The sequence below is a fragment of the Vombatus ursinus genome, unplaced genomic scaffold (assembly GCF_900497805.2).
Source record: "Vombatus ursinus unplaced genomic scaffold, bare-nosed wombat genome assembly UNPS02014172.1, whole genome shotgun sequence".
NCBI classification, from domain to species: domain Eukaryota; kingdom Metazoa; phylum Chordata; class Mammalia; order Diprotodontia; family Vombatidae; genus Vombatus; species Vombatus ursinus.
The window spans coordinates 349,671-377,423 of record NW_020953950.1 but is presented as its reverse complement, the minus strand read 5'-3'; the positions used below and the strand labels follow the sequence as shown (position 1 = coordinate 377,423).

Genomic DNA, 27,753 nt, shown 5'->3' with positions numbered 1-27,753 from the left:
CTGTGTCAAGATACAGGGGAAGAAACGTGCCAGGCAATGTGCTAATCTCACTCCCCACCCTGCGAGGAGCTGCTGTTCTACTGAGGGAGACATGCACATGTATGTACGGTCAGTCCCAATTGACCAATCACTCACAAGAATTTACTAAAAGTGCATCCTGTGTCCCAGACAGTGAGCTAGCTAAGTGCTGGGGATAGAGACATAAATGAAACAGTCCCTCAGGAAACTTATTTTTCTAATGGGGTGAGTAACACGAATGGGGATCTGCACAAAATTCATGGAAAGTAAATGTGAAGTGATTTTAAGAGGGGCGGGGGAAGAGTCTGGAAGCTTCTCTTGGAGGAGGTAGTAGCACCAGAGCCAGGTGTCAGTCTTGAAGGAAGCCAGGGACCTGAAGAGAGAGAATGACCCCCATTGGACATGGGGAGCAGCCTGTCCTGCACCTGCCCAGCCCCTCCCCACCCATGCAGCATCTCATCCTCCAGATGTCTGACTGATATTGGGGTGGGACCGACCTCACTCTCTAGGTGGGTTGGGTTATCAGATTGCGTATTTCCCCCCCAGGATTAGATATGTGTTTTGGGGAGACCAGCTAGGGAGGGTTAGCAAAGAGGACCTCAGCAATAGGGTAAACTTTCTTTTGTACTGAAGATGCATTCTCAGATGGTCCGAGGAAAAAGAATCTAGTGCCTTCTGATATCCTCCCGTGACCCTCCGTTCCCCCGACTGTCTCCTGTAATCTAAATCCTGTGCAACAGATTGATGAAGTGATAAGAGGGTCAAGGCCTGGGTTCAAATTCTGCCTCTAAAACACATCAGCTATGTACCCTCCCCATGCCCCAGGACACTCTCTAAGGATTTCAGTTACAGACAGGTTGCTGACCTGTATTAGTGGAAGGAATTTCCACTTCAGGAATGAATTAGAAATCATAGGTCTTCACCAAGTTGAAACCTCGAGAGTAATTCTAAACCTTCCAGGTAACCTGCTGTCTTGTCAGTGGGATTTCAAGTCCTGGGCTTCCCTCCCAGGGCTGTCCTAATGATCCAATGAGAGGATATTTGTATAGCACTTAGCACAGTGCCTGGCACATTGGAGGCACTATGTAAGTGCTATTTATTATTGTTGTTATTATTATTATTATTATTATTATTATTATTATTGTCACTTTTCTCAGCCACACCCACTCTGGAGAATGAGGTCACTCAGGTTTGGGCACATTGAGCATTCATAGGTGATCAAATAAGGCAGGTCCAAAAGCATCCCAGTGACAGGACGTGTCTCCTGTTCCTCCACATAGTTCCAGATACCCTGTAATAATAACAATCATAATTCTAGCTAGAATTCATATAAATGTTTTAAGGTTTGCAAAGCACCTTTCTTACCAGCTGGAGAGGAAGCATGATCTCTGTTGGGCAGATGGAGAAACTGAGGCTCAAGAGTCATCCCATCACCATCGTAAATTTAGAGCTGGAAGGGACTTTAGAAGTCCAACAGGCCCAACCTGCCATGGGATTTATTTGTTTGTTCATTTCATTGATGTCTTAAGTCACTTAATTGCTGCTTGCCTCAGTTTCCTCATCTGTAAAATGGGTATGATAATAGCACCTACCCCCTGATGGTTATTGTGAGGATCAACTGAGATGATGTTTGTAAAGTTTTTTTAGCAAACCTTAAAGTGCTACCATTAATATTAGTATTATTATTATTATCATTACCGTCATAGAATTTTATACCCAGTACTTATTATCCCTGTTTTCTGGGTGTGAGGTGAGGGGGAAAACTCTCTGGCTTGTTTTAATTTCCGTTTCTCTCATGATCTGGAGCAGTTATTCATGTGGTTAATGGTAATTTCATTCCTTCTTTTGCAAACTATGTGTCGATATGAAACTTGGTCACGGGATTTTAAAAACAAATCAGTGGTTAAGCCTCGACTCAGACGCTTAAAGCCCATGCAGAATGGGTCCCCAAATATTTCCCATGGGTCTCATCCCTTGGCTGAAATACTCCCCAAGAATGATGCCCCAGAAGGACTTTCTTTTCTTTTATAAAAGTTTGTTTGATGTCTTGTTTTTACGTCACCTTCATTTCCCCCTTCCCCTTACAGAAAGCTGTCCCTTTTAACAAAAAATAAAAAAAGAAAGAGGAGAAGAAAAAGTGGCGGAGCAAATCCAACCCAAAACATCAGCCAAATCCAAAAGTGTATGTAGCGTTCTGCATCCACAGTCCTCATCTCTGCAAAGAAGGAAGGAAGCAAGTTCTTGTGTCTCTTCTTTTGGGCCAAGCTTGGGCATATAATTACAGTGTTCAGTTTTGGTTTTTTGTTTGTTTGTTTTTTTTTTTACAATTTGTTGAGTTGAATTTCCTTAAGCGTCTTCCATATGTTACATAATCTTTAGGAATTAACAGGATGTGAGGTCATAACTCCATGCCTCCCATCCTGGGAGGGGATCTGGTTTGGGATCACCACTTCCAAGCCACAGGGCAGGAGATATCTGATGGATCTGCAGGTTGGATGCATTTGGTCCTGATGGGACTGTCAGGGAGACTACTGTTGCCTGGCAACTCCCTTCCTGGGTACCGGAGGAGAGCTACCCCAGAGGAGGTCCCCAGAGTAGCAGCGGGCCCTTGGCACTCTCTTATGCTAAGGCAAATGGGCCCTGGGGTGGGAGACAACTTAAAACAAGTTTCATCACCTATATTTCTCTTCTGTATTTTTGAAGTTTCATTTTTTTTAAGCACCAGAGACATTTCCCAAAATACCTCTTAATCTCTCTGGGCTCTCCCTCGTAACCAAGAAACAGTTGAACAAAAGTGTGATATTGAATCCACTGTTCTGCACCTGTGGTCCCCCACTTCTTGACAAAAAAGAGGAAGATTTTTCGTTATTTGTTCTCAAGGTCCTAGATGGGACTTTGCTGTTAATCAAAATATAGCTGGGTTGTTTTTGCTCTTATGATGGTAGACATTGTGTGTATAATTCTCCTGGTTCGTAAGACTCTTCTCACGTTCCTCTTTAATTCCTCCATTTTTGTTTTGTCTTTTCTTCGAGGGACCCATGACAAAGACTGGGTTGTCCAGTGGATAGAGCACTGGACTTGGAATCAGGGAAAACCTGGGTTCGAATCCTCTCTGTCACTTAGTCGTGTGATCTTAGAAAAATCACCTACTCTCTGATCTCCCATTTTCTCATCTGTAAAATAAGGTGATTGGTCACAATAACCTCTAAGGTCCCTTCCAGCTCTAAATCTATAATCCAGTGATTTCACTGGTGCAAGGAGGGCCCAGTGAGGAAACTCTGCCAATGTAGACGTGCAATTGTTTTGCAATTCGTGGAGGCAATGAGAAGTTAAGTGATTTGCCCAGGTTGTTATTCAGCCCAGTAGGGGCAGCTAGGTGACCCAGCAGATAGAGCACTGGGCTTCCAATCAGGAAGACTCATCTTCATGAGTTCAACTCCAGCCTCAGATACTTACTAGCTGTGTGACCCTGGGTGTTTGCCTCAGTTTCCTCATCTGTAAAATGAGCTAGAGAAGGAAATGGCAAACCATTCCAGTATCTTTGCCAAGAAAACTCCAAATGGGATCATGAAGAGTCAGACACAGCTGAATATGACTGAACAACAATGTTAAATAATGTTCACCTGCCATATTTCTTTCCAGCTGTTAATCAATGGACCATCCACATTGTTTCCAGTTGTTTTGCTATCACAAAAATTGCTGCTATGAATACAAAGAGCTTTTTCTCTGCTGTCTTTGAATTCCTTGGACAATATGACTAGGAGTGGAACCCCTGGGTCAGAGAGGCCCATCCCCATATTACCTAAGGAACTCGAAGCATTTTTTATACACCTGGGTGCATGCCAACTACCTGTGAGGTTGGTAGGCTTCCTCTTGGCACAGAATTTACCATCTGTGTGACCCTGAGCACATTATATCCCTTCTCTGTGCCTCTACTTGCACATCTATGAAATGAGAGCATTGGGCCAGATAAATTTTAAGATCCCTCCCAATTCTAAATCTGTGAACCCGAGTTACTTCCTTTCTCTGGGCCTCAGTTTTCTCATCTGTCAAATGAGCAGGTAGGACTTAACCTCCAGCATCCGTTCAAGGTCTAATCCAGGATCCTTTGTTCCTTTGAGCCCGGAGATGGGGAGGGGACCAGCCCCCCACATCATCAGCCTGTGTGTCTGCTCTCCAGGTGAAAGGGAGATGTTCCCTCTCCCGGTCCATGTGGTTCCCTCACCCCTCCCTGGTGCTGATTGCCCCTCAGCCGTGGGCAGAGAGGCCAGGGAGCAAAAGTGGCATTGATAACCTTGTTATTTCCAAGGAGCAATTCTTAATACTCCAAAGATGCTCTTATGGGAACCCCATGGCTGGAGAAGGTCTTAGTCTGGGCCCCTGGATGGAAAGTGGGTGTGAGGGCAGGGGAAGGGAGGGCACGAGGCCCAGGCCAGGGGATGCCAGGAAGTCTCTCATTGAGAGTGGGACTGGCCCAGATTACAATGCTCTGAGTCAGGCCAGCACGCGTTTCCCCTGGCAGCCACGGGAGAGAGAGCGGTCAGCTGACTGCCCTGGCCAGGGCTCTGTGGGAAAGGAGATGCCAGGGCGTGGGGGCAGGGCATCCAGGCTCTCCCCAGCCCTCGGGCCTGAGCAAGCTCCAGGGATGATTTTGATTTTGTTTTTGGGGGGTGGTCCAGACCTGTGATTTCATTGGTGCAGGGAACTCCTGGATAGGGAAAGCCCCCCTGCCAATGAAGATTGCAGTTCTTTTCCATTTTGGAGACTGAGAGGGGAATTGAGAGGTTGTGACTTGCCCAAGGTCACACAGCCAGAATGTCATAGGTTGGACTCGAACCCAGGTCCTTCTGGCTTTGAGGTCAGCTTTATAGCATATCCACCATGTCTCAACATAAATACTAATAATCATGTTAATAATTTTGATTATATTATTAAATTAATGTTATTAAAATATTAATTATAATAACAATTGACATTTAGAGGGAATCCTATCCATATTCCCCCATGGATCATAAGGTTATAGATTTAGAGCTAGAAGACTCCTCAGAGACCATTGAATATCACCCCTCATTTTACAGATAAGGAAACTGAGGCCCATAGAAGTTGAGTGACTTGCCCAGGTCAAGTATTAAAACATGGGGGGCCACCCTCGTAACACATTTTGGATTTTTTTTTTTAAATTCTGATTTCCCAGCTGTAGAGAGCTCCCAGTAAGGAATTTCCTCTTATCGATATGGAGTTCTGTCTTCTCTGAATGACTTGCCTACAGTCACGTAACCAGCACACAGCAGAGAGCTGGCTCGAGCTCTGGGCTTTCTGACTGGGGCTGGTTCCTAGGACTGTAGATATAAAGGGGTCAGCGCATCTCAGCTCCACATTTTGTAGATGTAGGAAATAGTGCCAGAATGATGAAGTGACTTTGCCCAGGGTCACACAGCTAGTGAGTGTCTGAGGCAGAATTGGAACCCAGAGCCTCCTGGCTCCACATCCAATACTATGCCGTGCTGTCAACTTCTAGCTGGTCCCTGAAGCCCCTTCTGACTCTCAGTGTCTATAATGCTGGTGCTGTAGCATTTTGCATACATAATCTCATTTCATCCTCACAAAATGTTAGCAAGGAAGCACCTTGAGAGTGGGGATTGTTTATTCTGGGTCCTCAGCATTAGCTAGACCCTGGTATGTAGTAGGTGCTTAATAAATGCTTGCTAACTGATTGGGGAAGAAAAACAAATCATGTGAGGCAAGTACTACAGGTATTATAATTGTGCCCATTTAAAAAAAAATCTAGACCTGTCATTGATGTGAGAAACTCCTGGTATGGAAACTCCCTCCACTAATGCAGATGTTCACCCCACTCCCATTCTGCCCACATCAACCAGTTTGCCCAGGATCAAACAGCCTGTTTATTTCATAGTCAGGACGTGAAGCCAGGCCATCCCTCTGTCTGCTGTGCCGTCCCACCTCTCATTATCCTTCCATCTTATGGATGAAGACTTTAAAGTGAGTAAGGCTAAGAAAATGCATGGGATCACTCAGCTAGTGAGTTGTCAGGGGTGGAATTTGAACCCAGCACTCTTTCCGCTATACCGTATTGCTGCCTACAAGAACCAGGATGAAAGAAGAACAGTTTAACTAGCAAAAACCTGGATAGAGTTTGGGGTTCTGCCCTGGAGGTAAGGCCTCACATTACTTCAAAGGATTGTGATGATCTCTTGGTGACCACTCCCTTCACTAGTGCAGATTGCAGCCCATCTGTATCTTTTCGTCCTTGCCTTTCCATCAATCCCCAGTGTTTGGTTCTTTTAATATTCTGGAACTACCAGTGCAACCTTTGGACTGTCCATCTCTTATCTCCTACTCTCCCTATATTCATTTCTACTCAACAAGCATTTATTAAGCACCTACTGTTTTAAGGAACTAGGGCTACAAAGACAAAGTTTAAAAAAAAAAATGCCAATAGCCCTCTAAATCACAGGCTCATACGCTTTCTGAGCTGGTTTTCAAATCCATCAACTTCTGCTGTTGCCTGGCCTACATCCCTCCATTATTTCTGCAAGAGCAGCACCAGAGACTCTGTCAGAGGCTCTGCTAAAAACCCAGCTGACCCCCAGCTACCAGTGGAGGGATCCTGGCAGACAGAGAAATAAAGTCAGTCTGCCTGGCCTGTTCTCGCTGAGGCCTGACTGGCTCTGTGGGATCACTGTTCCTTTCAAGAGGTTCACCCGCCATCTCCTTAATAGTAGATTCTAAAATGTTGCCAGGGCTCCACGTCACTGACTGATAGGTTGTAGATTTCATTCTCTTCCTTTTGCTAAATTGGGACCACATGTGCCCTGCTCTCAACCTGGAGTGGGTCTCATTGGCCATGAACTTTGACACCTCCTTTACTGTGGTTTAGCAATCCCATCCTCTAGGAGCGTACATTCTGATGGGTGATGTAATAAATCCAAGGGCAGCTAGGTGGTGCGGTGGATGGAGCACAGGACCTGGAATCAGGAAGACCTGGGCTCAAATCCAGCCTCAGACACTTACTAGCTGTGTGACCCCGGGCAAGTCACTTTACTCTGTTTGCCTCAGTTTTCTCATCTGTAAAATGAACTGAGAAGGAAATGGCCAACCACCCTAGTGTCTTTGCCAAGAAAACCCCAAATGGGGTCATGAAGAGTCAGACATGGCTGAAAATTACTGAACAACAACATAATAAACCCACATGCATGAACATAAAAGGAAACACCCAATAATAATTTAAGGAGAGAGAAGGATTTAATTTAATAATTAAATTAAATATTAATTTAATTATTCATTCACTTATTAATTATGATTTAATTATTAATTATTATTAATTTAATAAATTAAATCGAATATTTTATTAATCTGATAATAATTCTTTAATGGGGTGGCGATGGAGAGTAGAAGGGAGGTGGAAAATCAGGGAAGGTGTATCTATCTATCTATCTATTTGCTTGCTTGCTTGCGTTTTGGTGAGGCATTTGGGGTTAAGTGATTTGCCCAGGGTCACACAGCTAATGAGTGTTATGTGTCTGAGGCCAGATTTGAACTCAGGTCCTCCTGACTCCAGGGGCGGTGCTCTATCCACTGTGCCACCTAGCTGCCCCTCCATGTCAAGAATAAAGATTTTGTATTTTCCATTGGAGGGCAAGCACACATGCCAATAGGAATGTGAATGAAAACGCTGAAATGGATGGAGCCAAACTCAGATCAGCTGCCATGCCCCTCCCTGATGGAGATGGGGTCTGAACCCCTAAAAGGAAAAGACCATGTCTTTGGGATCTGGATCCCAAAAAGGAAAAGCCCTGGACTTTCCCACATGGCCAAATCTCTCCCTTGGCCACGTGGTCGAGGTCCCTGGTCTTTTGTTCACCCCAGGTTACTGGCCATTCTCATTCAGATCCTCCTTAGACCCCTCTTCCGGTTACCCCAGACTACTTGACCGCTCCCAGATCCCTCCCACAGTCTTTCTGTATTTAAGGTCCATCTGGCCTCCATTCAGGTGCTGGCCTGCTTAAGATCTGGCCTGCTTGCATTGGCGATACGAATGCTTAGATTCTTTAACAGTCTGGCCAATATGGCAGATCTTTAATAAACCTTGTCTTTGGCTGAAAGAAGGCTTGGATCGAATTCATTTGGGTGGGATCGATTTTGTTGTGATTTTGGAGTCCCAGCGCCCCTAACCTCTTGACCTCAGCATCTCCATTGCAAGATTGTAGACATAGAACCAGAAGGAACCTCCAGAGCCATCTCCTCCAACCCTTTCATTTTATAGATGGGGAAACTGAGACCCACAGAGAGGAAGTGATTTGCCTAGGGCAAATCAATTAGGAACTTCAGATGCAGGATTTGAACTTAGGCCCTCTGACTTGAGAGCCAGTATTCTTTCCCTAGTATCACCTCAACTCAAAAATGACAAAGCACATACTCAGGTGAGTGACAAGGGATGACAGGCGCTGCTTGGTGTATGTGGCATTTGTGCTCAGTGCATCTGTTTTGCTGAGGAAATTCGGCTTAATGAGAATTAACTAGTATAAAGAACAAAAGGCATTCCAAGAGCATCGCTTGTTTTGTGTTTTTTGTTTTGTTTTTTAAAATTTAGGCCAACAGTTCCCTCATATTTTGTCACATAAGCTTAGGGAGCTTGTTCCTAAAACCTTTAGAGGAACTCCATTATCCCGTGTGGTTTGGATTAAGGTCAACCTTTGACTTTGGCATTAGGAGCGAGAACTGGCAAATTGGATGGATGTCTGCCCCAGGTAAAATATGGCCTGAAGCAATATGACCCTACTATGCCCCAATCAACGAGCATGTATTAAGTGCCTACTATGTGCTATGTGTTAGGGATTCAGAGACAAAAAGGAAATGCTCCCTGCCCTCAAGAAGCTGACATTCTACTGGGGAAGATGTAACAATAATAATAACAACAACAACAATTATTATTATTATTATTAAGTGCCTGTTATATGCCAGGCACCGTGCTAAGTGTGTTAGTAGTTACTATTATGACCCCCATTTTACAGATGAGGAAACTGCTCAGGGTTACCCAGCTAGGAAGTGTGTGAGGCCAAATTTGAACTCGGATCTTCCTGACTCCAGTTTTTTGGTTTCATTTAGAGCCTAATGTCAAAATGATAGGATTCATCTGCCCTAGTAGTCTAAACTCTATCCACTGAACCACCTACTGATATTGTAAATGAAATATTTGCAAAATAAATAATTTATATATATTTATTATTATAATTATTACAATGTGTAATTATATATGATATTATGTAATTGAGTATATTTTAAACTAAATTGAATTTAAATTAAATATATAAATAATAAATAGAATTGATTTTGCATATAGTTATTATCTATATAGAGGGGGCCACTAGTGGGCTTCCTGTAGACAGATAGTGTTGCTTGAGAACCAGGGCTTCTTAGAGTTGGAAGGGAGGAGGGAATGTGTTCCCAGCATGGGGTGCAGCTAGTGCCTGAAGCCTGGAGATGGGAGTGAGAATATTGTTTTTTGGTTTTTTTGGTTTTGGTTTTTTTTTGGTTTTTTGGTTTTTTTGGCTAGGCAATGGGGTTAAGTGACTTGCCCAGGGTCACAGGGAATGTTGTTTTTGAAGAGCACCAACAATTCCAGTTTAGCTGGACTGTATGTAGAGAGCACAGTATATATAATAAGGTTGAGGCCAAATTGTGAAAGGCTTTTAAAGCCAAGTAGAGGAAGCCATCAGGGCAATAAGCATTTATTAAGCTAATTTATTCAGCTGAACTTTGGGAATGTAAATGCTATCAGAAGGGAAGCTAGTCCCTACCCTCAAGGAGCTTCCTTTTTTTTTTTGCTTTTTGGCAAGGCAGTCTAGGTTAAATGACTTGCCCAGGGTCACATAGCTAGTAAGTGTCAAATGTCTGAGGCCTGATTTGAACTCAGGTCTTCCTGACTCCAAGACCAGAGTTCTATCCACCTAGCTGCCCCAAGGAGCTTACTTTCTAATGGGAGAAGATAACACTTGGTGGAGAAACTGAAAAAGCGGAGGAGGGGAATAGATAAAGGGATTTACTTGGGGTGGGATTGGGGAGCGGGGAGGAATGGTAGAGGAAGTTCTGAGTATAGATAAGGTTCTCCTTAAAATAGAAGGTAAGGGAAAAAACAACCAATCAGAGGGAGAGGTTGAAGGAATGGAGGGTACTTCCAATGGGAGAAGGCCAGAGGTGGAGTGAATTTCCAAAGTATCCATGGCATGGTAGAGAAGAAAAGACATGGTCAGGAGTCAGGAAGTTGTATTGGGTGGTCCTAGAGATCCTCGTGGGCAGCTGCCTGACATAGTGGATAGAGCACCAGGCCTCAGAATCAGGAGGACCTGAGTTCAAAACCGGCCTCAGACACTACCTGTGTGACCCTGAGCAAGTCACTTCACCCTATTGGCCTCAGTTTCCTCATTTGTAAAATGAGCTGGAGAAGGAAATGGCAAACCACTCCAGTATCTCTGCCAAGGAAATCCCAAATGGGGCCACAGAGAGTGCAACACGACGGAAAACACCTGAACAACACAGAAACAATAGTGAATTGTTGGAGTTTACTGAGAAAGGGAGTGACATGGTCAGACCTGACCTAATCCCCTCTGACCCACTCTGGGCTTCCAGTTCCTCATCTGTAAAATAAAGACTTTGCACTCCATGACTGCCGAGATTCCTCCCGGCTCTAAATCCATGATCTTATGATCCATCGGCCTCCAGAACAGACCCAGCCTGCTTCCTGAGGGCCAGCCTAGCATCCGTGGAGAGTTGTGTCACCACTATGCCAGCTACCTGGTGAGGAAACGGTTTTGGCCGTGGCAACCTATGAAATGAGGAAAAGTAAACAGTGTCCTTCGGCGTTCACTTCTGCAGCGGCGGTGTCGGGCTATCAGGAAAAGGGATACAGGGTGCTAAGAATCACACGCCTTTTAGGCCATTGGCAAACTTTGACTGTTGGGCTCCTGAAGACGAGATCTGCGTCCAGTGATATGGAGGATAGACTGCTAGGGGAGATGAATCCCATCATTTTGACATTAGGCTCTAAAGGAAACCAAAAGAAAGATGGAACATGCGAGTCAGCGGAAAAATGGCTCCCAGATACTTCTCTAAGAGGCAAAGGAAGCAATTAGCAATATATCCAAAAGCTACAAAAAATAGTATTTCATGGCGCATTTAAGCATCATCAATAATAGCACTAATGATAAATATCTGCAAAAAGACCATCATGAAAATAATTTTAGCTTACATACCAAGCCCAGCTGTTGAAGATGAATTGGATTAAACCAAACCAACATATATTCTGGTACTTGGTGATTTCAATGCAAAGTTTGAGAAAAGGTGAGAATAAGGAAAACATATAGGAAAAGATGTTTCAGGGAGAAGAAATGAGAGACTGAAGACTTATAAATTATACAGAAGCCTCATGCCTCTGTATCAAGAGTACTTTAAAAATAAAAGGCTTGGTAGGCACTATACATTAAGGCTTTCCTCATCCTCCCTAGTAGTGCCCCCCAGTTTACTTTGTTATTTATTTTGGGTTTGTTTTTTTTTAGGCAGTTGGGGTTAAGTGACTTGCCCAGGGTCACACAGCTAGTAAGTGTCAAGTGTTTGGTTTGAGGCCGGATTTGAACTCAGGTCCTCCTGACTTCAGGGCTGTTGCTGTATCCACTGCGCCACCTAGCTGCCCCTTATATTGTTATTTATTTTGCATATTAGTTAGCACTATGAATAGAGAAGCCCGGAGTTCAAATCTGGCCTCAGCACCCAATGACATCTCAAAGAATAGGATCAACAGCATTTTACTAGGTGGGAAAAGACTCATGGACATGGGCGTTATCTAAGTCAGGTGCCTCTGTGCAGTCAAGCTATTGACTTATCAGAGCTAAGATCAGAATTTATAAAAAGAAGAAAGAATATTAGTGAGAAAATGATATGGCAGAGCTAAGAAGATTTCACCCTGAATTTAACCCTGAAAGAAGCTATTGGAAATCAAAAACAAGAAACGGACTACAGAAATGACATCAGCACCAATGCAAATAATTTCATGTAGAAGTTAAAGCAATGCAGATTAACGGCCGAAAGAGCCCAGAGGTTACTCGTAGTCCTTCCTTGGCAGGCATTTGGCATACTTTCCAGGTGGGGAGAGATCACTGCCAACGGCAAAGACCAGTTCAGTTGAATCTTAGAAAGGACAATGGGCAATTATGTGCAAAACCATCACATAAAAAAGTGATAAGCAATGGAGGATGGATAGGCAACTGGGTGGCACCATAGTGTATAGAGTGCCCAGACTGCAATCAGGAAGTTCATCTTCCTGAGTTCAAATCCAGCCTCAGACACTTATTAACTGTGTGACCCTGAGCAAGTCACTTAACCCTGTTTGCCTCAATTTCCTCATTAGTAAAATGAGCTGGAGAAGGAAATGGCAAACCACTTCAGAATCTTTGCCAAGAAAATACCAAATGGGGTCATGAAGAGTCAAACACGACTGAAATAACTGAATGCAATAGTGGAGGATAAAATTAATCTTAAAGAAAGCTTGGCAAGATATCTGACTACATAAAATAGTTCTGAGTGCATTCAAGGATGAAAATGTAAAGATGATTACAAACAGATGAAAAATGGGAAAGAAAATTGTTCCCACAAGTCATTTTCTCCATCAAGGATAGTGGACCCACCACACCAACACCCTTAGGACATTGCAGCCCCCAAGGTACTTCTGGTGTTTAAGGTGGGAAAAGCAACTGGATTCAACCAATAATATAAAGATGATCCATGCTGAAGTACCAATTTCCACAGTATCTAAAGGAGAAGAAGATACCAAAGGTGGAGGGGGACAGTAATTCTTAGACTTAATTGATACAATTAAAAAAGAAAAAAAAAGGTGACCAAGAAAAGAAGATCGGTAACTCCCACCATATAGTCTTACTCTTTCATCTGTACAAAGTATTCCCAAAGGCCATCTCTGCAAACATTTTACTGATGCTGTGTGTGTCAGTGAGACCCGAAACACTGCTGCCTCTGAAGAATTTAAAATGAGCATCCCACAAAACCTCGAGCTAATGGAGAATTCCAAAGGACAGGAGGGAAGGATGTCATGGGGCATCCTTTGTCCTTTCATCATATAACACAAAGAAAAGATGGGCTGGTCATTGGCCAGTGAGGGATAATAGATGGACAGTCTCAGCTGCCCCACGATTCCTTTAGTATTTCAGGAGAAAGTGAAAGAGGCCTCTAGCGTATTGGGTACAACATGCCACCCCTGTGTCAGAATTTTGGTAGGAGGTGGATGTGAGTGGCACTCAAAGAGCAGTCTCCATCATTGGAGGGGTCCCCTGGATTGATGACATCACAGACTCATTAAAGCAGGATCTTTCTATGATTTAGTAAGATAAGTAATGGTGAATAGGTCCTAGGGAGTTGCCAGAGGCATGGAAAGGTTTACTGATTTCCCTATGGTCACTCAGCTAGTGACCAAAGCAGTACTTGAACCCAAAACTTTGACTCCTAACCTGGAGCTCCATTCCCTGCCCCCAGGCTGCCTCACTTCCCTGAGATAACTGAAGATCATGGCGTGGATGAAGGGGAAGGGAAAGAAATAAGCATTTATTAAGCACCTACTGTGTGCCCCAACTTTGCTAAGTACTTTACAAATATTATCTCATTTGATCTTTGCAACAACGCTGCAGGGTAGGTGCTGTTCTCATCCCCATTTTACAGAGGAGAAAACGGAGATCCAGGGAGTCTGTGACTTAGCCCAGGTCACATGGGGAATAGTGGTAGAGCGAGGATCCGAACCCAAATACTCTGATTCCCACTCCTGGTGTTCTAAGCACAATGCTTTGCTACCTCATAGTTTGTAGGTTTTCAATCCAAACCACACAACTTTTTTTTTTACTTTTTGGTGAGGCAATCAGGGTTAAGTGACTTGCCCAGGGTCACACAGCTAGTAAGCATCAAGTGTCTGCGGCTGGATTTGACCTCAGGTCCTCCTGACTCCAAGACCAGAGCTCTATGCCACCTAGCTGCCCCACGACTTTTTTTTACACAGTGTGACTTCTGGGGAGCCCTCTGGGGCTGGCTTGAAATGATTTCACTTGGCAGATTCGCAGGACCCCTGGCTACCTCCACCCTGTTCTGAAATCCTTGCAGCAAACTTAATGTGTCTCTGACAGTCCAGCGCTGGAGCACTTTGAGTCGGGGCTAAAAGGGAAATGCTCAGGGGTTCCCACAGGCTCTTTTGCTCTTACTTTCTTTGTGCTGGGATCCTGGCCCAACCCATCATCCCTTGCTGGCTCCTCGATTTGAACTGGAATCTCCCCGGACCTGGTCGGCCCCAGCCAGGGCTAACAGCTTCGTCTTGAGTTGGCGAGAGGCTGGACCTTGCTGGGGCAGGAAGAAGAAAAACTACATTTGTTTTAGGGGTTGAATGGCCGGCCCCATTCTAGGAGCCAGCACTTGGGGTAGGGGCAGTGGATTTATCTTGACTACCACTGGTGATGGCCTCCAGGAGACACAGAAGAAGACCTTTGCTGGGCCTGAGTGACCAATGGCCGGAGTTCTTCCTGGTCTCTCCATTAGTCTTCTGTCCCATCAGATGTAGCCCAGAAGAACAGGAGAAACCTATGGGGAGATGGAGGGGGACTCCTTTATTCCGGGACCTTTCTTTGGGGAATCCCTGTCCTCATCTCTACCCTCCTGGGGCTGTATGGGAGAACTCCACCGAATAGTTTGGAATTGTGCTTTGATCAGAGTGCTTTTGTCAGCCTTTTTTGTCAGTGGGATTTCCACCCAGTGGTCTGGTTCTTCAGGATCTACAATCCTGAGTTAGCATCTCCTCTGTCAACACTGGCCCTACCCCACCCAGACAAGCAGGTTCATGAGTCTGGCACACACCCAGGTCCCTGCCTGGATCTGATCTTCTTTCCTTCAAATAGACACACTCACCCATGGTCTCTCCAGTTGTCAGCTGTTGGAAAGAGACCGCTTATGGAACATCTTCCATTAACCCTGCAGAGAAGCAGCTGCCTCCCTCCTACCCCAGGGCAAGGATTTGGAATCCACCCTTTCACTTCACAGTCATCATTGTCCCTCCGAGCACTTGGGTGGCTCCCAGGGCATGATAACATACAGAGCAGATAAAGCCGATGGGCCCTGCCCTTTAGAAATTTACAAATCTCAGATGAGCAAAGTTGGAATCAACACAATTCCAATTTTTATAGCAATTAAAAAAATTTTATTCTGAATTCAACAAGCATTTTCATATGCAAAGAAGAGAAAAAGAGGATTGTATATAACATGATGAATCTCTGTTATGTGTCATTTGTATTTTTTATTTTTTTCCAATTACATGTAAAGATAGTTTTCAACATTATTTTTGTTAAATTTTGAATTCCAAATTTTTCTCCCTCTCTCTCTCTTCCCTCCCCTTCCCAAGATAGCAAGTAATCTGATAAAGATTATACATGTACAATCATGTTTAACATTTCCAACATTAGTCATGTGAAGGAAGAATCAGAATAAAAGGGAAAAACCATGAGAAAGAAAAAACAAAAAAAGTGAAAACAATATGCTTCGATCTGCATTCGGACTCCATAGTTCTTTAAAAACATATAATAAAGTCAGCACTTTATTTCCAAAGCTGTCCTGCTTGTCTGTCTCCCTCTAAACTTCCTGTTTTCTTCTATATGTCTTTTTTAATGATTTATTGGCAATCTTTTCTTTCTTCTCCCCCTCCTTTTCTTCTCTTTCTCTTTCTCCTCCTCCTCTTTCTCCTCCTTTAGCTCCCTCTCCTCTTTCTCCTTCCATCTTTCATTTTATATGTAGTAGTGTTGTTTTTGAATCATTTCAGTTATGTCCAACTCTCCATGACCCCATTTGTAGTTTTCTTGGCAAAAATCCTGGAGTGGTTTGCCTTTCCCTTCTCCAGCTCATTTAACAGATGAGGAAACTGAGGTAAAGAGGGTTAAGTGACTTGTCTAGGGTCGTACAGCTAGTACATGTCTGAGGTCACATTTGAATTCAGGTCTTCCTGACTCCAGATCTGACACACTATACATTATGGTGCCACCTAGTGGCCCCATAAATGGAAATATGGAGTAGTAACTAGAAAGCTGGCCTTGCACCCAAAAGACCTAGCTTCCAGTCCCATCTCTGACATGTAACTGGCTTTGTACTCCAGGACAAGTCACTTGACCTTCAGTACCTAGGTCAGCGATTCTCAAAGTATGGTCTGGGTGCCCCTTAAAGTCCTGAGACTGCAGAGGTCCATGAAGTCAAAATTATTTTTATAATATTACTAGGATGTTTTAATTTCTAATTTTGATAGATATAACACACATATAACAGCTCTTTGGGGAGACCCTCAATTTTTTTTTTTTTTTTTTTTTGGCTAGGCAGTGGGGGTAAGTGACTTGTCCAGGGTCACTCAGGTAGTAAATGTTATGTGTCTGAGGCCAGATTTGAACTCAGGTGCTCCTGAATCCAGGGCTGGTGCTCTATCCATGCCACCACGTAGCTGCCCCATAGAGACTCTCAATTTTTTAAGAGTATAAAGTGGTCCTAAGACAAAAAGTTGGAAAAGCACTGCCCTCGGCAACTCTAAGGCTCGTAAGTTATAAAATACCAATCTGTATTGGTAGGAGGTATTTCCTCATCCCGAAGTTCCTGTCTCAGTGAAATCACAGGTCCAAGCCCTATGCCTATCATTAATCTCTTCTCTCCCTATTTTTCTCTCCCCTGCAAAATAACCTTCCCTTGTAACAAATAAACGTAAATCAAGTAAAACAAATCCACATATTTACCGTATTCAAAAATATGTCTCATTCTGTACCTTGGTCAGTCAGGATGCTTTATCATAAGTCCTCCAGACTCTATAGCATTTTAAGTATTTGATTTTATTTAATATTATTTTAGTATTTTATATTTATTATTTTAATTATATATTATAATATATTTATAATTTATAATATTTATGATTATATAATTAATTATTAATTCCCATTCAGGAGACAAGATGATCTCTGAGAACCCTTCCAACTCCTGAGCTATAAATGCCTCAGTAACAGAATCTCTGTTTCCATGTTATTATTTGTTATCTTATTTAAAATATTTCATTTATTTGATCCTGGATCTCCCTATCTTAACTTGGGCCAGGCCCAATGTTGATGCTGATTGTGTGGAAGCTTTAACCTGCTCTCTCATTCTTACCTGCTCTGGTTTGCCCCCTCTTAGGCAACCTGGTGGGCCTCTGCTCCTGGGGCTGTCCTGGGGCTCATCATATTGGTGTGGACACCTAATTGGCTTTAGGCCTGTTACAGCTCAGAACAGCCAACCTCAAGGGATCTACCAGCCTTGGCCCCCTCCTAAATAGTAGGGATTACAGGCATGCATCACCATGCCCAGCCATCTATAGCATTTTAAATGGGACGGAATGGAATTCCTCCTTTGATTGTATCTGTGGGTTTAATTTTTCCTACCATCCTCAACAATTGAGACCTGCCTGAATGAGTGTCTAAGGAGACCTCAGAACATTGGGTGACTTGACATTGACTAAAGACTTTGCTGTAGTAAAGAGATGGCTAGATGTGGTGCCAGAATATAGCTTCTTGGATCTAGGGGTATCTCACCTGGAGAAGAGAAGGCTTAGTGGCGATCTGGCAGCTGTCTTTCAACATTTGAAGGACTTCATATGGAAAACTTTGTATTAACTTGGTTCCACTGGCCTCAGAGGGTGTGATGAAGATGGATGAAAGACACAGAAGGAGCTTTGATGTAAGGAAAAAAAACTCCCTAACATCTTAGAACTGTTCAGAAATTCAGGTCTGCCTCCGGAAGGCTGGTGGGTTCCCCCTCCCTGGGCTTCTTCAGGCAAGGCTGAATAAGCACTTGCCAGAGATGTAGAATGTAAGCTCTCTGAGGGCAGGGATTGTCTCACTTGTGTTTGAGTGTAATCCCAGGCCCTAGCACTGTGCTTAAAAAATGCTTTTTGGTAAAATGATTGATGTCCTAGTGGAGATTCCCACTCAGGAGACAAGATGACCTCTGAGACCCTTCCAGCTCCTGAGAATCTATAAATGCCTCAGTAACAGAATCTCTGTATCCATAGCTAATTCTAGGCTTTTGTTTTTGTTTTTGTTTTGTTTTGTTTTCTCTCTCTTCCAGTTGCAGAGTTATTTTGCTGCCTGTGAAGACGAGACCCCGGCCATCCGAAATCACGATAAGGTCCTGCAGCGTCTCTGTGAGCACTTGGACCACGCTCTGCTTTATGGGTCAGTCGTGAGGCATGCGTGAAGAGAAGGGCTGGGGAGGGGGGGCGGAGCAACCTCCAGAAATAACTCGTTAGCAGTGTCTGCCAGGCATTGCTCTCCCCACGGGAAGGGACCTGAAGGACATGTGAACATTTTTGCCTTCCTGCTCTTATCTCTGTGAAATGCCTTTGGGGGCAAAGCCAAAGGACTGGGGGAGGTGTGGGTATCTAAGGCATTTGAGGGGATTCTCTGGCCTCTATTCAGCGAGAATTGATATGTTTCATTTACATTTTTATTGAGTAAAAATAAAAGATAGCAATGAAAATTTATTTAAAGAAAAAAAAGAAAGAAAGCAAATTTTATTGAGTTAGAGGACCTAGGTGTGAATCCCAGCTCTGCCCTTTAGTACCTGTGTGACCTTGGGCAAGTCACTTCAGTTTTCTCATTTGTAACATGAGGAATTGTACTAAACAACCTCTATGGTTTTTTCCAGCCCTTGATCAGTGAGCTTATGATACTTTTGTGTGTGTGTGTGTGTGTGTGTGTTTCCTTTTCACAAATAAAAACACGTAAGCAAAGTTGACCAGCAAAATATTTGCATCCGGCAGCATATTCAGCATTCTGCTCCCATGGTCCCCCACCTTAATCATCCATCCTTTGGGACTAGGATTGGTCATCTGTTCATCTGAGTTCAGCTGCCTCTCAGCATTGTCTTTGTGGGCATTGCCAATTTGTATGTTATTCTTCTGGGTCTCATTCCTTTACCCTGTCTTGTGTCTTACAAATTGATCAACAAGGCCTTCCATGGCCCTCTGAATTCCTCGTCTTCCACATTTCTTATGGCCCAGTAAAATATTCCATGACATTCACATACAACGGGTTTGTTCTCCCACTCCCCAATTGTTGGGCACTCACTTTTTTTCCAACCTTTTGCTACTACAAAAAAAAAAAGAAGTGTGGGTACAAATATTTTGGCATCCATGGTGTCTCTCTGCAAGGTGTAATTTTTTTTAAATGTTGGATTTGACATTTGCTTTTTAAAAAATTTTTAGTTGATATCTTTTGTTTTCACATGGCCTTCGTTTCCAAATGTATCTTTCTGTCCCTTCTCCCTCTGCAGAAAGCCATCCCTGGTAGTGAAGAATAAAAATTGGCAAAACTAACCAACACATCCATGGCATCTGATGATATATACAGTATTCCATGTCCATAGTGCCCCCACCTCTGCAGTAAAAGGAGGGAAATAGTGTTTTCCCTCTTCTTCAAAGTCAAGACTGAATTATAATTATAATTTCATAGCATTCTCTCAATTCTTTTTTGTTGTTGTCTTTGTCCTTTCCATTTACGTTGTTGTAATCATGGTGCATAGTTTCCCTGGTTCTGTTTAACTTCATTAGTTCATGTAAGTCTTCCTCTGTTTCTTTGGGTTCCTTCTATTCATCATTTCTCAAGGCACAGTAATATCCCATTCCATGCACAAATTGATTTTGGCCAGAGCACCTCAGTATCCCTTAAACTCTCTGCTGTGAGTTTGGGCCTGATGGGTCTGGTGGCCACTGTAGCTAGCCAGCGGCTGGTCTGGTCCACCACCAGCGCCTGTCCCATGGCTCTCTCTCAGGTTGCAGGATCTCTCCTCTGGCTACTGGGTCCTGGTGGTGCACTTCACCCGAAAGGAAGCCATCCAACAGATTGAGGTGTTGCAGCATGTGACCACCAAGCTGGGGCGCAGTGAGTACAGCTTAGAGGTGGGCGGGCTGGGGGATAGGCTGTGCCAGGCACTTGTTCCGGGCTCACTCCTTCCCTTTGAAAGGCTCTCACCCCAGAGTCCCTGTTCTCCTCCCCATATGAGTCCTGGTGGAAGATTGGTTGGACAAGTGAGGTGCTAAACAAAACTGCATTGATATTACCTTCCAAGCTTTCTTTGCCTTAGTTTCCTTATCTGTCAAATGAAGATGTTGGGAACTCGATGACCTCTAAGGTCTTTTCCAGCTCTAACTCTATGATTATACCCCAAGTTAAGAAAGATTTCTCTTCCTAAGCTAGGAAGATACTAGGAGTTTTGAGAGTCATTTTCAGCTCCTAATCCTTATGAGCTGGGCAGTCCCCCTTACCCCTCAGTCTACTGACCAGTAGCAGTGGATGTTAGTGTGTTTGAAATCTGGGTCCCTGGAAAGACCTGGGTTCAGAGATCACCTCTGCTACTATGCAGTAATACTCCTCTACTCTACCCATGTGGCATTGGGCAAACTGTCATCTCCCTGGTCCTCAGACTTTGTCTGTAAAACAAGAAGCGTGGATGAGATGACCTGTTGGGTCCCCTCCAGGTCTAAATCTGTGACGTGCTGGTCCTGATGCCCTCTCTCTGCTCCCCCTTGGTCCCCTAACTCCCTCCCCAGTCAGAATTAGAGGTCATGTCTGTCCCTTGTTGCAGGCCGGGCCTGGCTGTACCTGGCCCTCAACGAAAACTCCTTGGAGAGCTACCTGCGGCTGTTCCAGGAGAATCTGAGCCTCCTGCACAAATACTATGTCAAGTGAGTACCTGTAGGTCTATGTTGCACACCTCCATGCATATCACCCCTCTGAGATGGTGAGCCCCCCAAGATCCCTTAAATGCCCAGGCCTCCCTCTCACAAGGCAAAACCCCCTCAGTCAGTCCCCAGGTCAGAACCTGGGATCAGGCACCTGAGAAGAAACAATATTAGCAAGCATTGAACACTCTCTGCTCTCCCTTGCCGGGGATGCTGCTGGGCTCTCTAGCTTTGTCACATCTCTCCTGTGCCTCTTCTCCTGTAGACACTTTAAACTCAACATGTCCAAAACAGAACTCATTATCTTTCCCTCAAAACCCTCCCCACTCCTCCAAACTTCCATTCCTCCCATCCCTCCCATCCCTCCCATCCCTCCAGCTCACAGCCTAGGAGGCATCCTGGATTCCTCCCTCTTTCTCTCCTCCCATATCTGGTCTGTTGCTAAGAATTATCCAGTTTCACTTCTGCAGCATCTCTTGTCTGTTTCACTTCCCAGCATCTTTGTCTATTTCACCTCCTGGCATCTCTTGTCTATTTCACCTCTCAGCACCTCTTAGCTATTTCAGCTCTCAGCATCTGTCTTTTACCTCTGCAGCATCTCTTGTCTGTTTCACTTCCCAGAATCTGTCTGTTTCACCTCCCAGCATCTTTGTCTGTTTCACCTCCCAGCATCTTTGTCTATTTCACCTCCCAACATCTCTTGTCTTTCACCTCTGTAGCATCTCTTGAATATGCCCCCTTCTCTCCTCTGACACTACCCCAACCCTGGTGCAGATCATCATCTCACATCTGGATTATTGCAATAGCTGCTGGGGAAGGGGGAAGGGTCTGCTTACCTCTAGTCTCTCCCTACTCCAATCCATCTTCCATTTAGATACCAAAGTGATTTTCCTAAAGCACAGGTCACCTCCAACTCAATAAACTCCAGTAGCTCCCTATTGCCTCCAGGATCAAATACAAAACCCACTCTTTGGCCTATAAAGCCCTTCAAATCCCAGCTCCCTTTCCCCTTTCTGATCTTCTTACACCTTACTCCCATTCCTCACATAAGACATTTCCATATCCTGACACTGAGTCTTTTCTCTGGCTGTGCCCCATGCCTGGAATTCTCTCCCTCTTCATCTCTACTTCCTGGACTTCCTTCAAGTCCCCACTAAAATCCCACCTTCTGCAAGGATCCTTTCCCAGTCTCTCTTAGTGCTAGAGCCTTCTCTCTTGGATTATCTCCACTCTATCCTGTCTATAACTTGTCCACACGTAGTGTTTTGCAAGTTATCTCTCCGTTAGACTGTGGATTCCTTGAGATCAGAGACTAGTTTTTTGCCTTTCTGTATATTCCCTATCATTTCTCATGATGCTTGGTACATAGTAGGCACTTAATAAATGCTTGTTGACTTAACCCAAAGGCCTAGACCCCCTTGTTGCATTTCTCAAGTGGTTTAGGTCTCCTGGGCTTGCCTGGGAATCTAAAATATATTTCGTCTTGCCCCCAACCTCACCCCTCTTCCAAACTTCCTTGTTTCGCCCTGGGGTCTGGAGGACCTGAGTTCAAATCTAGCCTCAGACACTTACTAGCTATGTGACCCTGAGCAAGTCACTTAACACTGATTGCCTCCAAAAAGAAAAAAGAAAAACTTGTTTTTCTGTTGTGGGCACCCCCATCTTCCCAGTCACCCAGACTTACGGTGCCAGAATCCTCTTCACCTCTTCCCTTTCCTCCCCTCAGGTCAGTCGGTTTGTCAAATCCTTTCGATTTGACTCCCACAACGACCTTTGGCAAGTCACTTAACTTTCCTGGGCATCAGTTTCCTCCATGACCTCTAAAGTCTATTTTTTTAACTTTAAGTCTATGAACCTTCTCTTGTATGTTTCTTCCCAACATCTCCCACCCCCCACCTCCCACTTGCCCTAATAGAACTCTGTCATATAATGAAGTGTATCTAAACAAAAACAATCAACCCAGTGGCCACATTTGGCACTGTATGCCTTGCTCCACCCCTGCAGCCTCCCACCTCTCTGTTGATGAGAGGCGGGAAGCATGCTTTGCCATTTGATCTGAAGTCATGTTCAAACAGTGCATGGATCAGAGCTCTGAAGTTTTTCCATGTAGTTTCTTTTATATTCTTTCCATGTATTCTTCACCAGATTTGGAGGGGTTGGGGGGGAAGGTGGGCAGCATTAGAATTCAGGGTCTTGTTGAGTTTTGAGCTGTATCCCCCATGGGCTGGGTCACAGTTTCAGTCCCACTGGGAGAAAGAAGACAAAAGCAATCCAGCAATTGGGTGGGGAGGATGGGGTAGGGTGTCCCCCTTAGGGTCACAGGCTTAGACCAAGCTAGTCTCCTCTGCCATTGAGTTGGACCAAACTTCTCTGGCACTCAGCCCACCTGCCTACCTGTGTTTCAGGAATGCTCTGGTCTGTAGCCATGACCATCTGACACTCTTCCTGACCCTGGTATCTGGGCTGGAGTTCATCCGATTTGACTTGGATCTGGTGAGGACATATCCCGGGTCATGGGAATGTACGGTAAAGTAAGAAATTAAAATGGGAGGGGCTGGCAGAGGCAAGCTGACTTTCATGTTCTCCCTACCCCCTAATTCCCCCACCGTGGAGAACTTATTTATTTATTTTGTTTAGTTTTGTTTTTGTTTTTTGGGTGAGGCAATCGGGGTTAAGTGACTTGTCCAGGGTCACCAGAGCCTGTTTAGACTATGGTGGGAGGGTACCAGCATCAGAAGGTCAGAGAGGCTTGGCGTCAGAGTCAGAGAAACCTGAGTTCAGGCCCTGCCCCTGATCACATACTGGCTGTGTAATCCTGGGTTAAGTTTTAACCTCTCTGTGCCTCAGTTTTCTCATCTATGAAATGGGGATAATTTCACTGACCCTACAGGGAAGATTAAATGAGATAACCTATGGAAAGTGCTTTGCAAACCCTTAAAACCCTCTATAAAGACTGTTGTTATTTTTATCTCTAAAATGAGCATAATAATAGCACCTACCTCACGGGACTATTGTGAAGAGTCAATGAGATAATATATGCAAAATACTTTGCTGAGCTTGCAAGTGTGATGGAAATGTTGGCAATTATCATTAGCTATTATTAGGCAAGGGGGAGAGCATCCTGGGCTGGGAAATGCCTCTTGGATAAAGGACCAACTCCCCTACTTGTCACTGAAGGCTCTTCACAAGCTGGCTTCACCCCACCTTTCCTGGCTGGCTGCATGGTCCCTTTCATGTTCTCTGCAGTCCAGTCAGACTGGCCTGTTTGCTGACTGCCTGAATTCAGCCTTCCATCTCCCACTAGTGGCCTTTATTGTATGCCGCCCTTCCTGCCCAGAGTACCTTCCTACCTTTTAGACCCTGGGCTACCTCCTTTAGGAAGTCTTTCCACATCCCCCTGGTTGTTAGTGCTCTCTCTACCCCTCAGATTAGCATGTCTACATCCTTAACAGGCTGGATCCCCTACCAATACAATGGAAACTCTTAGAAGACAGTGGCTGGTGGTTCCCAGCACCCAGCACAGTGCCTTGGCCCCCACTAGGTGTTTAATAAACAGCATGTTCTGTTGGGTCAGGATTCTTATAAGATGATAGTAACACCAAGAGTCTGTGTAGCTGTCCCACAAGGTGGTTTATGGAATGTTTGGTTCTGATGAGCTTGGTTATCCTCATTACCCCAGGTCCTCTGAAGCTTTAAAAGCCCAATGGCCCACCCTAGCAGAGGTTGTCAGAATCTACCACCATGGGCCTATTCATTGGTGAGCACAGTGCCTGGCACATAGTAGGCACTTAATAAATGTTTATTGATTGGTTTTCCCAAGGAAGAAACAGAGCTAGACCAGAAGGGACATCAGGGGAGGTTGGAAGGGTCGAGTAGGTCAGCATCTTCCAGCCCTATCTGTCCCCAGCTTCCTGGATAGGACCAGGCTCTCCAGCCAGCTCCAAGCCTAACTCCCTCCTACATATTGCTTTCTCCTCAGGATGCTCCGTATTTAGATCTGGCTCCCTACATGCCCGATTACTATAAACCTCAATATCTGTTGGACTTTGAAGACCGCCTGCCTAGTTCAGTTCATGGCTCAGACAGCCTGTCTCTCAACTCCTTCAACTCAGTCACCTCCACCAACCTGGAATGGGATGACAGCGCCATTGCACCATCTAGTGAGGGTCAGTGACATGGCCGGCCGTGGGAAGGAGGCAGAGCTCTGCTGTAAAACTGGACTCCTCTAAAGGCAGCGTGGGCATGGGGGCATCTTCCGTGGCTCACTGTGGTGGCCTGGTGAACAACTTGGCAGTCTGCATCAGCTCCAGTTAGGGCCAAGAGTCTGATGGACGGTGCTCTCTCACTTAGAGGCCCTGTGGAGGCCAAAGGAACAGGTTCTGATTTGGGAGATTTGGGAGGAGGGTTGTGTATGCCTGGATGGGAACAGATTCACGCTTATAGGTCTGTAGGGCTGACTGTGGTTAAGAGGGGACTTCAGGGGCCTGAATCTCTGGGAATCTTGCCTGGTGAATTGCCATCATAGGGATGGCACCCCACTTTGTCCCAGGAAAGTTGTCTCATTTTGGCTAAGAAGTGATCAAACCCTTCCCTGGAAGGGTTGCAACTAAACCAGGTAGGTTAGGGGCTTCAGAAAAATCTATCCACCTGTGAAAATTATCAGCCCACTCAGTTTCTCTTAATCTTCCTCATGCTGGCTTCATGTGTATAATGGGTATCATATTTCTTGCCTTCTCAATGGGTGGGGAAAGGGGTGAAGGGAAGGAGAGAATTTGGAATAAAAAAAAATTTTAAATATATTTAAAAAACCCAAAACTTCCTCATGCTGACTAGGGAGGCTGGTTGCCAGGATTATGGGTGATTTTTTTTTTTCTTTTTGATGAAAAAAATTTTTTTTTTACTTGCCTGCAACCTGACTCCTTTCAGACCCTTGAGTTTCTTGTTCATTTACAAAAGCGATCTACTGGCATTGCCACCTACCCAGTTTAATACCAGGGAACCTACCCCTCCCTGGTAACCTCATCCAACTCCAGGACCAGAGGGAGGGGTTCAAAATGAGTTCAGTCCCTGAGGATGGCCCTAGCATAGAATCCGCCTCTGCTAGCTGTGTGAGCCACGAGGACCTACCTAAATCTTTTTAGGTTGAATCAGTGGGCAATGAGGAAAATAATCTGCCAGAAAGGAGACAGAGGGATGGGCCTTAAAAGCCAACCCCAAAGGGAAATTTGCCAAAGACACCAGGATCACTCCCTTTGTGGCAGGGTCCTTAGGAGAGGTCAAAACATGGAGGAAGTACACTGTTGTTATTTAGAATCCGAGGACCTGGATTTGAATCCTGGTTCTACCCCCTCACTACCTGGGCAAGTGACCTTGGGCACTTCTCTGGGTCTCACTTTCCCCATCTGCAAAAAGAGGGGGTTGTATTCAGTAATCTCTAAGGTTCCTCCCAGCTCTAAGTCTGTAATCCTATAAATCATGGACCCAAGTCCTGACAGCTCATTTTCTGCCAAAGTCAAGTAGTATTCATTTTATATTTTGTTTTTATATTTATTTTTTATATATTTATGTTTATTTTGTAGTTTGTTTGCATATGTGTGAATGTGTGTGTGTATGTGTATGTGTGTCTGTGTTTGACTTTTTTTTCTTAAACCCTGTAGGTCTTTCTAATGTTTCCCAGGTCGATTATGCCAGTTACCTGGTCCAGGGAGTAGCTAACCTGTTACCATGCTGGGGTTGCCAGCAAATTGTTCTGAAATTTTAGATGAAATGTAAAAAGTTAAATTTTTTCTCTCTCTCATGTTTTCTCCCCATGTTCCCCTCCCCTTTGACCTGCTCCTTCCCCTCCTCGTTCCAATGGCCTGTGTTTCTAATCCTCAGTTTTGTCCCTCATTTTTGTAGATTATGATTTTGGAGATGTGTTTCCAGCAATACCGTCTGTCCCCAGCACAGACTGGGAAGGTGGGGATATAGCCCGCTGCTAGCCTATTTTTGTGGTTTGCACCTATTCCATGCCAAGCTTGCTGCATGTTCTGAAATCAGTTCATTAACAGTGATGATAACAAACCAAAAATTGGCCTTCTGATCCCGATGGAATTCTGTGGGAGAACCTTAGCATTTTGGCTTAGCTGTGCTCCCTTGCCTTTCCAGGCAGAGTTAGAGACTCATTGGTGGTCTTGTAGGCATTTTGTCTGCCTTTACAGGAATGTCTACTGGAAATTGTTCAGTGAGTACATTTCAAGGGCCAGGTTGCCCATTTCCCCCAAGTTTAATTTAATTTACTTCCCTGGTTCATGTGTATGACAGGAAGCAGTGCAGGTGAAATCTGATTGAGTGATTGCTTTAGCGTCATTAGAACCCCTTGGGGGAAACACTGAGGGCTTTTACCAATGGAAAACCATCTTGGGTTGTCTTCTAAAACAGGTTTAGGAAATCTGTCAGCCGATGGACTAGTCATCTCCAGTTACCATCTTGTCTATTTGGCACCTAATACATCGTTAAATGTAGCATTCATCCCGGGGTCACACTTTACCCATAGCCTCTTTAGAGGAATAGGATTGTTTGCCAGGTTTCTGTGATTCTTAAGAGCAAAAGCTCTTATTAGCTTTCATTAGCTCTCAAAATGTCTAATACTTCCTCCTCTGCCATAGATCTTCCTCTACAAAAGTGCACTTAATCTCAAGATTCAACTGTCTTGAGGTTAAAGTTCAGGATAGAGATTAGCCATAACTATAGATTAGCCATAACCCAGCTTCACAATGAGGAGGTGTACTGACTGTCTTATCCTGTATAGAAGCTGATGGGAAGAACATTGGACTTGGGGTCAGAGGGCCTAGATTTGAGTCTTAGCTCTGCTATTAACTAGCTAAGTGCCCTCTGACAAGTGATCTTCCGTCCTTTCACTGTTCCCTGCTACCGCCCTGTCCGTGGTGTAAAATGAA

General features: G+C 44.5%; 1 protein-coding gene across 2 annotated transcripts in view; it reads left to right on the top strand.

Annotated features, from left to right (window-relative positions):
- Nucleotides 1-27,753, top strand: part of PLEKHM2 (pleckstrin homology and RUN domain containing M2) — a 64,987-nt gene that overhangs the window by 17,401 nt on the left and 19,833 nt on the right. Inside the window, exons 2-7 of one of the 2 annotated variants that reach the window (XM_027859800.1) lie at nucleotides 18,202-18,308; nucleotides 19,906-20,015; nucleotides 20,719-20,818; nucleotides 23,221-23,308; nucleotides 24,795-24,981; nucleotides 26,714-26,773. In XM_027859800.1, coding sequence (XP_027715601.1) covers nucleotides 18,202-18,308; nucleotides 19,906-20,015; nucleotides 20,719-20,818; nucleotides 23,221-23,308; nucleotides 24,795-24,981; nucleotides 26,714-26,773 — 652 coding nt within the window. The remainder of the gene's footprint in view (nucleotides 1-18,201; nucleotides 18,309-19,905; nucleotides 20,016-20,718; nucleotides 20,819-23,220; nucleotides 23,309-24,794; nucleotides 24,982-26,713; nucleotides 26,774-27,753) is intronic. The other variant, XM_027859801.1, reaches the window with a different exon arrangement.